Source organism: Benincasa hispida, chromosome 3 (genome assembly GCF_027475165.1).
Source record: "Benincasa hispida cultivar pf3 chromosome 3, pf3_genome.v1.1, whole genome shotgun sequence".
NCBI lineage: Eukaryota > Viridiplantae > Streptophyta > Magnoliopsida > Cucurbitales > Cucurbitaceae > Benincasa > Benincasa hispida.
In genome coordinates this window covers 67,772,655-67,787,425 of record NC_143480.1, presented here as the reverse complement: position 1 = coordinate 67,787,425, position 14,771 = coordinate 67,772,655, and the positions used below count along the sequence as shown (strand labels likewise).

The window sequence follows — 14,771 nt, the reverse complement described above, 5'->3', positions numbered from 1 at the left end:
CAGAACCAAGACAATGTTCCATGGAAACAAAATATTTAGAAAGCTCTTCTAGATTCTTTCGAACGAAATATTTGATAGAATGGATTACACTACAATAGCCATAGGCCACAAAGTTTTTTATGCCAACAGAAGACCAACAAGCAACTGGAGAATCTTTTCTTGAAAATGTTTGAAACAACCCACTCATCTGATAAATAAAGGCAGCAAACGGAAGAAAAAAAAAGGGGATGGATCATGACAGAGGTCTATTTCGATCTCACTTCCAAGCTTGAAAATAACTACAGAATCTAATTGCTGCACAAGGGACTGAATCTTTCTGGAGTAAGAAGCCCAATGATTCTTACTCAAACCCTCTAACGATGAGAAGAGATGGACCATTGCTGAACAAACTTTATGTGATCATATTCTTCCTCTTTTTGGCAGCAAAAGATACTAGATAAAATTGGCCATAGAAAAAACTGGGATAAGCCGTGCGATAAATGATTAAATAAGATGAAGAGCCATGCAAAGAATTACCAAATTACCAATAAAGGACTTAATCGCCACTACCTTTTCCATTGCACCAGAATTAAATGAATCAACACCCAGAAACCCCACCATCGAAGCATTAAATGTTTCTTAACCACTAACTCCTCTTCATGCAAGGGAGATAGAAAGTTGCGAAATCAACAATTCTTTCTACTGTGTTTGGTTCGGAAAAGGTATATTCCTTGTAGAGGTCATGGAACAGAAGCAGATTATGACATTGTCAAAGTCTCATCTCCTCGGGCTTGAAAGTTCTATTGCTGAAATTATCAATTGCTCTTTTTGTCAGTTCTTCAAAAAACGAAGCTGAGATTGTTTAGGATCAAATTGATTATCAAGATCTTGGTCGTCTTCGGGTTGGATCTTGTGAGGTTTTGTTTGATCTTTTAGGGGATGTTATCTGTTAAACATTGTTGATTATTTTCTTTTTTTGTGAAACTATCCATTGAGTTTATTGTATTATATTTGCTTTATTTTATTTTTTCTTATTTGTAATGGGGTGTTTCTTTTATTTAAGAAACCCTTTCTTCCTAAGAGAAATAAGAGAAAAAATACACTTTTTAAGCATGGTATCAGAGCAGCCAATTCTTTGAAACTCCCAAAACCCTAATTTTTGTAAACCCTAAAACCTTACTCTCTGCCGCCACCGTGGCCGCCGCTGGTCGTCTCTTCTTCGGTTGTTCACCGCTGTCGATCACACCTCTTCGGTCGTTCGCATCTCGTCGGAATCTTGTGATCTTTTGTGTTTTTTGGTTATGGCTCACTGTTTTTAGGTCATCGACGGTCGTTCTTGAGTGGTCATTGCCAGTCGTCCTTGTTAGAAGCGTCAGCCACCGTTTTTTGCGTCTGATCGCCGCCGTCTGCCACTGCTTGCTGCTGCCCACCGTCGGTGACGAGTTTGATTGGTCGGTTTTTCCTTTTTTAGACCTGTTTTTTTCTCCTTTTTCAGACCTGTTTTTTTCTCCTTTTTGACCTTGGTTGTGTCAGCTATGTCAGACACTAAGTCATCTATGTCTAAGGTAGAAAATCGCATCCATTCCAATAACCTCACTATCCAAATAACCACCATTCGACTCAATGGGGATAACTTTCTTTGTTGGTCTCAAAGTGTTCAGCTGTATATTCGTGGACAAGGAAAAATTGGCTACATTGACGGAGAGAAAACTACCCCAAAGCCAAATGACCCTTCGTTTGCTGGATAGGATGCTGAAAACTCCATGGTTATGACTTGGTTCGTAAATTCCATGGTTGATGACATAAGTTGTAAGTACATTTGTTATTCTACTGCCAAGAAATTATGGGATAGTGTGACTCAGATGTAATCCGATTTAGGCAATCAGTCACAAGTGTTTGAGTTCAACCTTAAATTGGGTGATATACGATAGGGAGGTAATTCAGTTACGAAATACTTTCATTCTTTGAAAAGGATTTGACAAGATCTTGACCTCATCAATATGTATGAATGGAAGTCCACCGAGGATCAAAAGCACTACAAGAAAACCGTGGAAGATGGTCGTATTTACAAAATTTTTGTTGGCCTCAATGTTGAGTTTGATGAGGTTAGAGGCAACATCCTTGGAAAAACTAGTCTTCCAACTAATGTTTTTTCTGAAGTTTGTAGGGAAGAAAACCGCAAGAATGTTATGGTTGGAGAAAAAACCTATTGATTCAGTTGAAAGTTCGGCATTGGTAATTGAGAGTACTGCAATGAGGTCTTTTGATTAGTCCCACAAGATGCATGAAAAACCTCGTGCCTAGTGCGACCATTGTAATAAGCCTCGTCATACACGTGAAACTTGTTGGAAACTTCATGGAAAACCTACAAATTGGAATAGTTCAAAGCCAGATGAGCGTAATTCCCATACATTTATTGCCAATGTTATCGACTCCAATCCATTCAATAAAGAGCAAATTGATCAGATTTTGAAGCTGCTAAAGGCTAATTCTTCATCTGGTAATCCTAGTGTTTCCTTAGCACAATCAGATAATTTTCCTCGAGCTCTCTCTTGCCTTAATTCTTCTCTGTGGATTATAGATGCTGGAACTTATGACCGTATGACTTGTTCCTCGTGTTTGTTTGAATTTTACTGTTCTGTGTATTCAAATGACAAAATTGGTATTGCCAATGGTAGCTTCACATCTATTGCAAGAAAAGGAACTATTCACTTAACTCCAAAACTAACTTTACATTATGTCCTTCATGTTCCCAAATTAGCATGCAATTTGTTATCCGTTAGTAAAATCTCTAAATATGCTAATTGTTGTGTTACATTCTTTGACTCCCATTGTATCTTTTAGGATTGGGACTTGGGGGAGACGATTGGACGTGCTAAGATGATTGATGGTCTCTACTACTTTGATGAAGTTTCAACTAGTCATAAAAAAGTTTAGGGCTTGAGCAGTGTCTGTTCTCCTTCTGTTAAAGAAACTATAATGCTTTGGCATCGTAGATTAGGGCATCCAAATTTCTTTTACTTAAAGTATCTATTTTCTGATTTATTTGGAGGATTTGAGTGCAGTTTTTCAAAGTCAAAGTTGTATTTTTGCCAAACATCATTGATTCACTTATTTTCCTAAACCTTATAAGGCTTCATCACTTTTTTCCATAATTCATACGGATGTTTGGGGTCCATCTAAAGTTTTGACTCATAGTGGTAAGCATTGGCTTGTTACCTTTGTAGATGATCACACTCGTTTAACTTGGCTTTATTTGTTAATAAAAAAGTCAGAGGTAAAAGAGATTTTTGTTTGGTTTTACAACTGATAATGGCACTAAATATTTCAATGAAAAATTAATCAATTTTTTTTGGAAGATAAAGGTGTTTTTCATCAAACTACGTATCGTGACACTTCTCAGCAAAATGGCATTATTGAGCGAAAAAACAGACATTTACTTGAAGTTGTTCGTGCCCTTATGTTTTCTATGAATGTTCCAAAATATTTGTGGGGTGATGCAATTCTTACAGTTGCATACCTGGTCAATCGCGCCGTCTAAGGTTTTGAATTTTAAAACTCCTCCGAGTCACTTCAAAGAGTTTTTTCTTCATGTCTGACTGTTCCCTGGTTTACCAATAAAATTATTTGAGTGTACTGCTTATGTCCATACTCCTACCCTTTCTCGAACTAAACTTGATCCTCGAGCCATTAAATGTATTTTTGTAGATTATGTCTCTCATAAGAAGACTTACAAATGTTTTGATCCCTTGACCAACAAGTATTTTGAAAGTATGGATGTGTCTTTTTTAGAAAATCTACCAGATTTTAGTCCAAATTCACTTCGGGGGAGACATCTAACCTTGAAAATTTTCGGAACACATTAACTCTCCTAAACATCATTGGTTCTGAAATTATGGTTCTAATCCTTCGATGCCAAATGTGAGAAGTTCTTCTTTGAGGGGAGAAATACTGCAAACTGATTCAACAAGTCGAAATCCTAAACTTCAGGTTCATACTAGAAGAAACTTGACTAAAAAAGATCAAGATCAGATAGTTGAATTATCACAGGACCAATCTAATTCTCCGATGAATGATTCTGAAGATCTAGGCATTAGACACTTTACTCCTATTCCTGCTAGTTCTTCATCTCCCCATAATCCTTTACTTGCTTGATCTTGATATTCCAATTACCCATAGGGAAGGTACTCGTAAATGTACCAAATACCCCATTGCAAGCTATTTTTCATATCATAGATTGTTTGACTGTCATAAAGCCTTCACATCCCAAATAACCAGCTTATTTGTTCCAAGGAATATATAGGAGGCCTAAATGGTTTTTGAATTGGAAATTAGTAGTGATGGAAGAGATTAATGCGCTGAAACAAAATTGCACATGAGACATAGTTGAACTACAAAAAGATACGTAAAATAGTTCACAAAAATGTAATGTTGATGGTAGTATTGGAAGGTATAAGGCTAGATTGGTTGCCAAGGGGTCCATTCAGACCTATGGAATTGATTATCTAGAAACATTTGCTCCAGTTTTAATTCTATCAAAATTCTGTTGTCTGTTGCAGTTAATTTTGATTGGCCTCCTTATCAACTTGATGCTAATAGTGCCTTTCTCAATCGGGATCTTGAAAAAGAGGTATTTATGGTCTTGCCACATGATTTTGAAGTGGATCTCGGGGTTAACAAAGTATGTAAGTTAAAGAAATCACTGAATCATTATATGGCCTTAAAAAATCTCCTATAGCATGGTTGTGTTTTGGAAAGGCAGTCACGAGCTAGGGATTTAGTCATAGTCAAGTTGATCATACTATGTTCTATAAATATACTAGATATGGCAAGATTGTTGTTCTGATGGTATATGTTGATGATATTTGATGAAAAATAGAGTAGGGAAAAGAAAATAGCACACCAAGAATTTATGTGGAAAACCCTAATTAGGGAGAAAAACCACGGGATAAGGGAATTATTATTAGAAACTGATACAATGGAATACAGTAGACCAACAGCTTAAATAGAGAATAGGGAAACCCTAGGGTACAATGAAAAAGACAATATTGCCCCTAGAATGCAAAACCCTAATTTCAACACTCCCCCTCAAGTTGGGGCGTAGATGTCAATAAGTCCCAACTTGCTCACACAAGCGTCAAACAACTGTCTGGGAAGCCCCTTTGTTAGGACATCTGCAATTTGTTGATTGGAGGGAATATAAGGAACACAAATGTTGTCACTATCGAGTCTTTCCTTGATAAAGTGCCGATCAATCTCCACATGCTTTGTCTTGTCATGTTGAACAGGGTTGTTTGCTATGCTTATGGCTTTATTATCACAATAGAGTTTCATTGGACTGGTATGCTCTTGATCAAGGTCTTTCAAGACTTTTTCAAGCCAAATTTCTTCACAGATTCCCTGACTCATGGTCCTGTATTCTGCCTCAGCACTGCTTCTGGCAACACCACCTTGTTTTTTGCTTCTCCATGTAACAAGATTGTCCCACAAAGCTACAATATCCTGATGTTGATTTTCTGTCTACTACAGATCCTACCCAATCAGCATCGGTGTAAGCTTCGATACATCGTTTTTCAATTTTCCTGAACATCAAACCTTTCCCTGGAGAAGTTTTCAGATATCTCAAAATGCGCTCTACTGCCCTCATGTGTTCTTCGTATGGTGACTGCATGAACTTACTTACCATACTTACTGCATAAGAGATGTCGGGTTTAGTATGAGAAAGATATATTAATTTCCCACAAGTCGCTGATATCTTTCTTTGCTAACTGGAACACTTTTACTCATATTACTTAACTTTACATTGGCTTCTATAGGGGTATCAACTGGTTTGAACCCATCATACCTGTTCCTTGAGCAGGTCCAGAGTATACTTCCTTTGGGAAACTGAAATTCCTTCTCTTGATCGAGCTACTTCCATTCAGAGGAAGTATCTTAGTTTTCCAAGGTCCTTGATCTCGAATTCCTCAGTCATCTTTGCCTTCAATCGGTCAATCTCTGAGGTATCATCACCTGAAATAACAATGTCATCAATATAAACAATCAAAACTGCGATTTTCCCGGATACAGACCTTTTAGTAAACAGAGTATGATCAGAATGACCCTGTTTATATCCTTGAGACTTTACAAACATAATAAATCTACCAAACCAAGCCCTTGGTGATTGTTTTAGCCCATATAAGGACTTTCTCAATCTGCAAACTCGATGATCAAACTGTTTCTCAAATCATGGGGGAGGACTCATATAGACTTCTTCCTCCAGTTCTCCATTGAGAAAAGCATTCTTCACAACAAGCTGGTGAAGAGGCCAATCCTTATTAACTGCAATAGAAAGGAGGACCTGAACTGTATTTAGCTTTGCAACTGGCGAAAAGATCTCTGAATAATCAACCCCAAACGTCTGAGTAAAACCTCTGGCCATTAATCTTGCTTTGTATCTGTCAACAGTTCCATCGGGTTTATACTTTATTGTGCATACCTATTTACATCCGACTGTTTTATGACCATTTGGAAGATTGACTTGATCCCACGTATGATTTTTCTCGAGAGCTTTTATTTCTTCCATAACTGTTGCTTTCCATTCAAGACTTTCCAATGCGGTGTGTATACTTTTTGGTATCACCACTGTGTCTAGGCTTGTAGTGAGGGCCTTGAACTCAGGAGATAAATTATTATAGGACAAGTAACTTTGCAACGGATATTTAGTACATGATCTCGTACCTTTCCTCAGGGCAATCGGAAGATCAAGGGATTTATCTCTATCTTTATTTTCTTCTGACATACTGCATTCTCCCTCCGGTTCTGTTATTTTCCCACTCTCAACATTTTTTCCAGCAGGAATAAGAGAAGCTTCTTTTCCAGATTCTACCATGTCCTCAAGAGTCACACACTCATCTGTCTCTGCACCATCAACCTCAATCACATCCTTGCTGGCATTATCTTCCCTACTTTTGCTTTCAATATTTTCAACACAAGCATTAGTGTTATCACATTTATTATCATGATCAGGGATAGGACTTCTAGTACCTGGAACTGATCTCTGTTCAGACTCATGAACTGGAGCCAGAGAGATAACAGGTGGCGCTATTTCCTTCCTGAGATTCTTTCTATAGTATGTGATCCAAGGGACTTGTTCAGTTGGGAGGATGGGTGCATTGGTGTTGACACTAACATCAAGGATGAGTTCAGGTTCAGGTAAGGCAGAAAGGCTGGGACCCCAATTGGTTTCTTCACTGAAATGCTCCCCCTGAAGAGAACCATTGGGAAAGAATGGATGATCTTCAAAGAAGGTCACATCCATAGAGACAAAGTATTTCTTGGAAGGAGGGTGATAACACTTGTACCCACGCTGATGTAGAGGGTACCCTACAAAAACGCATTTTTGTGCCCGAGGGGTAAACTTGGTACGATTAGGTCCGTGTGTATGGACGAACACTCATAGTCAAAGACACGAAAGGGTACATCAGAAAGAAGTCTGGAGTTTGGGTAAGACTCTTTGAAAAAGTCTAATGGGGTTTGGAATTTTAGGACCTGGGATGGCATGAGATGGGTTGTTGTCAAGATAGCTTCACCCCATAAATAAGAGGGAAGAGAGGTAGACAACATAAGAGAGCGGGCAACTTCGACCAGCTGACGGTTTTTCTGTCCGGCCACTCCATTTTGTTGAGGAGTGTATGCACAGGAACTCTGATGGACAACACCTTTGGAGATAAGGAATTCTCGTAAGGTGTTACACTAAGGTATTCTCGATCATTATCACTTCTGAGAATAGCGGTTTTAGCGTTGAACTGGGTTTCTATGGAATTGTAAAATTGTTGGAAAACTGAAGTGACTTCTGATTTATCTGCCAGCAGGAAAACCTAAGTTAGACGAGTATGATCATCAATAAAGGTTACAAACCAATGCTTCTCAGTTATGGTAGTGACTGGTGAAGGACCCCAGACATCACTATGGAATAGAGTAACGGTTTAGAGGGCTTATAAGGCTGAGAGGAGAAAGAAACACGAGGCTGTTTTGCCTAGACACACACATCACATTTCAATTTAGAGATATTAATATTGCGAAAAAGATGAGGGAACAAATAGTTCATATACTGGAAATTAGGATGGCCAAGACGATAATGCCACAACATATAATCAGTTTCAGAAATGGAAAAATGAGAAGAAAACAAACTAGTCCTATCACATAGCCTAAAGGAAGCTTCTTCAGTAAGGAAATAGAGTCCCCTGTCATGCCGGGCAGTGCCAATCGTCCTCCCCGAGGTCAAATCCTGAAAAACAACATCTTCAGGTGAGAAACTAACACGAAACTTCAAATATCTTGGTAGTTTACTAATAGATAACAGATTGTAAGACACTTTTGGCACATGCAACACATCTTGGAGTACTAAGCCGGCAAAGGGTGACACCCGTCCTTTTCCAGCAACAGGAGCAAAGGACTCATCTGCAATTCTGATTCTTTCATTTCTAGCACTAGGTTGATAAGATAAAAATTGATCAGAAGAACCAGTGAGGTGATCTGTGGCTCCTGAGTCTAATATCCACGGTTTATTACCAGTTATACTCACAAGACCAAAAGATTGAAAAGTACCTGTATGGGCGATTGCACTTACACCCACTGTAGTAGTGTTCTGGGTAGTTTCCTGGTTCTGAGTCTGAGTATCTTCAGTAACAGATTCACCTACGAGAGCCTGACTTGGCTGTCGTTTCTTACCATTAGGCGGTCGGTCGTGGAGTTTCCAGCATTGATCTTCAGTGTGCCAGGGTTTCTTGCAATGTTTACACACTGGGGGCAACTTACTGTTTTGTTTATGGCCTGATGTTTTGAAAGCAGCGGAATCTGTTGGTGTTACAGGTGTACTGTTCATGGCTCTCGACCTATCTTCTTCTAGGCGAACTTCAGAACAGACCTCCATTAGGGATGGTATAGGTCTGGTCTCCAGTATACGACTGCGCACTGTATCAAATTTAGAGTTGTGACCTGCAAGAAAGTCATACATGCGATCCGTTTCTTCAGACTGATAATGTAACACTCCTCCACAAGGACAGTTCCAGATCATCTCACAGCACAAATCCATCTCTTGCCATAACAGAGATAGCTTGTTAAAGTAAGCGGTAACGTCTATCGTTCCTTGTTTGCATTCATGGACCTGCTTACGTAGAGTATACAAACGTGAGATATTCTGTCTCCTGGAGTAGAGTTTCTGGGTTGCCTTCCAATTATCACGGGCTGTAGCTGCATACAATAAAGGTTTTCGATCCTGAGGTTCCATACTGCCAATCAAAATTGATCTCAACAAAGAATCCTCTCCTTTCCACATTCGCTCTTGGGGGTCACCGATCCTTTGTTTTGGTATTTCACCTGTCAGATATCCAAATTTATGACGGCCCTCAAGAGCCATTTTAATAGATTAGGACCAAGAGAAGTAATTATCACCATTCAACTTTTCCCCTATAATAATTCCAGAAGAATTGCCTATAGTTGCAGAACATAAATTTGAGGAGTAAGTAGGGAACGAAGTTACCGAATTTTCAGGGTATGGATTTAGATCTGATTGGATCTTGGATTTCGATCCCATGGCTTCCCCAATAGCAGCAAGCTGTTGTTGAAACATCTCGTTCTGTTGTTTAATCTGCAACTGCAACTGAGTAACTTGATCTTGGATTATATTTCCTTAGTCTTGGTGGTATGATGAAGACTTGCCCCCTCCAAACTCATCTGTGATCGGCGAAAATTGCTCCATTTGGTTGCTCATACCTGGCTGGAAAATACCCATACCTCTTCCATCTGTCCTTTGGTGCGGCAAAGATTGGGATGAGGCTCCGATCTGAGAGGAGAAGGCCGGCGGCACTCCCGAAGGACGGAAACTTGATTGATCGGCATCGGACATCACAGATCTGGACCAATCGGTGTCGGGTATAGCAGATTGGAGCTCGGGCATTGCGGATCTGGTCCAGTCGGCCCTGGGTGTAACAGATCGGTGCTCCACAGCTTCGGTCGGCAACGTCTGGGACCGGTCGGACTGGTTTCGCACGGCTGGTCGCTGGTCGACCTCCTCTGCGTGCGTCTGAACCGGAAGGATTCCTTCATCCGCGCGCGACTGGTGGTTGCAGCGGGTGGTTGGGTCTTCGAAGGAGGCGGCTGGCTCGACGGAAACGGCCGGTGGTGGGTAGGGCGGCGGCGGCTCGTCTTCACGGAAGTGGGGAAGAAGGGTTTGGAAGTATCTATCAATGGCTTTTTGGATAACAGTGGTTATATCTGGGTTATTGGTTTGGGATTCTCTTATTGGATTTTCTAAGTATCTATCAATGGCTTTTTGGATAACAGTGATTATATCTGGGTTATTGGTTTGGGATTCTCCTATTGGATTTTCCTCAATGGTGGCCAGGGTTTCGTCTCCATGCTCTGATACCATGATGAAAAATAGAGTAGGGAAAATAAAATAGCACACCAAGAATTTACGTGGAAAATCCTAATTAGCGAGAAAAACCACGGGATAAGGGAATTATTATTAGAAACTAATACAAAGGAATACAGTAGACCTTAGCTTAAATAGAGAACAGGGAAACCCTAGGGTACAATGAAAAAGACAAAATTGCCCCTAGAGCGCAAAACCCTAATTTCAATAATATTATACTTATAGGTAAGGATGAGACAGGACTGAATATTTTAAAGAAAAAACTTGTTAATGATTTCCAAATCAAGGACTTGGGAACCTTAAAGTATTTTCTAGGCATGGAGTTTGCTAGGTCCAAAAGTGGCATTCTTGTCAACTAAAGGAAGTGTATTCTCGACCGACCGACGACTTATTCTTCATTGTATTTATTGTATTATATTTGCTGTATTTTATTTTTTCTTATTTGTAGTGAGGTGTTTCATCTATTTATGAAACCCTTTCCTCCTAAGAGAAATAAGAAAAAAAGTACACTTTTTAAGAAAACACCTATCAACACGGAGATGTGGTTTGATCTTAAGATGTGTAAGTTTAGCTGGTGGGTTACACAAAGTCTCATCTTTTATCAATTCTTTTATATTCTCTCGCACTTGTGAGTTCGGAAAATTGAAGAAGTTTCATCACAGAAATTTCAATATTGAATTAGTGAGAAAATGACAAAACAAAGGTTTGAGAATAGGACCTCTTTTTGTAATACAATGTTTTTTTCTTTAATACAATGTTAAAACACCAATCAATCCAATAAGCTTTGTTACAGTAAAATTAATCTTTTATTAATATTTTTTACATTATGACTGGTGACATTGAACACATTTTTATTTGTACCCAACAGAAGTTTCTTTTCTTAAAAGAAAGTGGTGATGTGTCCCTTTGGGGACATCCGATAAAAGAAAGCGGTGATATGTTTTGCTCCCTTTTGAATACATTGTCGGTTTTGCTCCCATTTGAATACATGGTCAGTCTGTTGGTAGATTCTTCTTAGGGATTCATTTTTCTGTCTTATCAGTCTTTTTTCTTGATATTTTCCTCTTTTCTAAACTATTATGTCGTATCTTTTTTGAAATATCATGATTTTGTCATTGACGTTGTTGTACAATATGTTTTTTATCCGATCTTCAAACTTATTTTTGTTAATTTTTTCTGTAGGAAGAGATACGGAAAGGGTTGGGTGTGTGCCCACAAAATGATATTCTGTTCCCAGAGTTGACTGTAAGCAAAAGTTTTTAGCTTATTTTTATGTTTTAATGATTTTATGTACTGAAATTCTTCTTATTCGACTTTACAAATGTGCAACGCTAATATATACAAGGAGATAAGGTGCAAAATATGACAATACAATTAATTGTGAAAAATGCAAAAAGGAAAGGTAAGAAGAATATTACATGAAAGGAAAGAATACTAACGGCTGGAATAACATTCCCAAGGAATAAAAGGTGGTGGACTTTCTATATTCAACACTCCTCAAACTGGATTGTATATGTTGATCAAGTCTAGCTTGCCTTTTAAGACTTTAAAAGTATTCTTGAATTATGTCTGTGATCTGCATCTTGGTAGGTATATAGTTAAGAGAGACACTTATGTTTTCAATTTTCTCCATAATAAAATGTCGATCAATTTCTACATGTTTTATGTGATCATGATGGACGAAGTCTTTGTTGTTACTTATAGTAGCTTGATTTTCACCATATACCTCCCTCGGTTCTTTTGAGACAATTTTAAGTTATGATAGGATGCTTTTGAGCCAAATTCCATCACATATTTCTTGAACTAGAGCTCTCGATTCTGCTTTCGTGCTACTCTAGATACGACTGATTGTTTATTACTTCACCAAGGGACTAAGCTTCCCCAAAGAAAGGTAAATATCCGGTCGTTGGTCTTCTGCCAAATTTTTAACTTGCTCAATCAGCATGCCTAAAGACTTCATTTCTTGAAGTACAACCCTTCTCCTAAAGTTCCTTTCGAGTATTTGGGTATCCCGTAAATAGCTTCCATATTTTCTTGGTAGGATCGGTCACAAATTGGCTTACAAAGCTCATTGGAAAACAGATATGTGGTCTAGTGTGAGTTGGTTAAATTAGTTTTCGAACCAGCCTATGATATTGTTCCTTGTTAACCATTGTGTTTTCTTTGCTCGTGGTAATTTCGGTCAATTGGAGTGTTAGAGGGCTTACATTCAAGCATACCTATTTCCTTTCAAAGGACGAGGAGTCAAGGAAAAATTTTCTTTATGAGGTCTTCTGCAATACTCACACCTTGGTCTTGGACACAACATGTTGGGGATGCGTTATTTGTTTTTTCGTTCTTACAAAAAATAAATATATGTGCATTTTTTCACCTTGGTCTTGGACACAACATGTTGGGGATGCGTTATTTGTTTTTTTGTTCTTACAAAAAATAAATATATGTGCATTTTTTGACATATTATACAATATTACCACAAAAGGTTGGAATAAGAAGAATGCGACTACTATGAGAGAATAAAAAGGACAAGAAGAAAGATTTGACAAAAGGAAGAAAAAAAATGGGAAAAAAAGAGATAAAAATGGAAGGAAAAAAAAGAAACGGGGAAAAAGAAAGATAAAAATTGAAGGAAAAGAAACAGGAGCTGAGAAAAAAAGAAAGATAAAAAAACAAATAGGAGGTAAATAAAATGAAAAGAAATTTGGTACTACTAGGGTTTAGTTGGTGTTCCTTGCAAACGGAGAAAGAAAGGAAAAAAAAAGAGGTAAATAGAATCCCTAACCCGATTGGAAGTAAATGACTGGATTGGAAATTCCTGCTTCTGTTTCAAAAAAAAAAAAAAAGTACAATTTAGCATGATCCATATAAGTTCATTGACACGTTTGGGGTTCTTAGATTTCCATAAAGCTAAGTAGACTTCCTTTTCCATAGGGGAGGATGAGAAGAAATGTTTGGTTAGTGACTTTTATCAAAAAAATTCTGAATGGTTCTAATGTAGTAGGATTAGGGTAAATTGGGGTATTTGATTGTTTCTTGGAGAGAATTTGCCTTTCAGTCACTTAGAATACACCATTTTACTCTAATCATATTACATCATTACATCCTTGATATGGTTCCACGTTTTAGTTGTCTCGTCTTGTTCTCATGACGTAGTTTAATAATTGGTATTATATTAGTTTTATTTGATGCTTCTGATTTCATTACCTTATCCAGGTACAAGAACATTTGGAAATATTTGCCACATTGAAAGGAGTGAAAGAAGACTTTTTGGAAAGGACCGTTGTTGATATGGTTAATGAAGTAAGAAGATTTAGGTGTTGCTTGAACATGCTTATATTGGAATAGCGTACATATTCTCTACTTTTGCAGCCTTTGATGGAAATGACCATGGAAATTTTGTGCAAAATTTGATGAATAATTTCTGCTATTATTTTTCATATCATACTTGATAGCATAAATCTTTTTGATACTCTCTAAAGCTATTTAGGGTCGATAGAATCAATTTTATCATTACATGCTAACCCTGATAAACTTTCTGAGAGTTTGCATAAAAAATATGGAAATATTTTCTTTCTTTTTGAGATTGTTTAGATAATAGTGTTCTGCTTCTGTTTTCATAATTATTTATAAGCACTATGAGAAGAATGGACTATTTGTATTTAGTATAACTTAGTTGAAATAGAACTGGACCCAAGGCAATACACTCTCCTTCCTCTCTGTGAGAAAGTTCTAATTCAGCAAAAAGATGAAAAGATAACTACCTTCCCTACTCCCATATATCCATTCTCCCTACAAGATACACTCAGCTCTCACCCATGGTCCCCACATGATAACTAATTCCCCTCTACAATTATCCTCTTACCCCTCCTCTTGTATTGATGAATAATTGGTGGGCTAACATTACCCACCAACTCTAAATTGACCTTGTCCTCAAGGTTGAAGTTAGGGAACTTCATCTTTAAAGTACTCACGGCTTCCCAAGTAGCTTCATGTGCCGGCAGCCCTTCCCAGCTCACCGATGCTTCTTCTTCTCCAGTCTCAGCCTATTTACGAAAGCCAAGTATATTCTGAGGGCGAGCCACCCGTTCATACTCATCAGACATTAAAGGAGGTTGCGGTTGCAGTGCCTGATGTTCTCCGAAGCCTTTTTAAGTTGTGAAACATGAAATACTAGTTGTATGGTTGTTGTGTTGTAAAACTTCAAGGAAAGATTGGTCCTAAAGCGTTCGGATGTATATTCGTGGACAAAGAAAGATTGGTTACATTATTGGAGAAAAAACCTCATGGAAGATAGATACCCTTCTTTTGTCGGGTGGGATACTGAAAACTCAATGGTAATGACTTGTCTTGTAAATTCTATAGTAGAGAATATTAGTGT

The 14,771-nt window shown here is 38.1% G+C and overlaps 1 protein-coding gene across 4 annotated transcripts in view; it reads left to right on the top strand.

Moving 5' to 3' along the window:
- Positions 1-14,771, top strand: part of ABCA1 (ATP-binding cassette A1) — an 88,184-nt gene that overhangs the window by 43,852 nt on the left and 29,561 nt on the right. For all 4 annotated transcript variants that reach the window (XM_039025516.2, XM_039025515.2, XM_090311800.1 and 1 more), the window contains 2 exons: positions 11,579-11,641; positions 13,607-13,693. In XM_039025516.2, the coding sequence (XP_038881444.2) occupies positions 11,579-11,641; positions 13,607-13,693 (150 nt within the window). The remainder of the gene's footprint in view (positions 1-11,578; positions 11,642-13,606; positions 13,694-14,771) is intronic.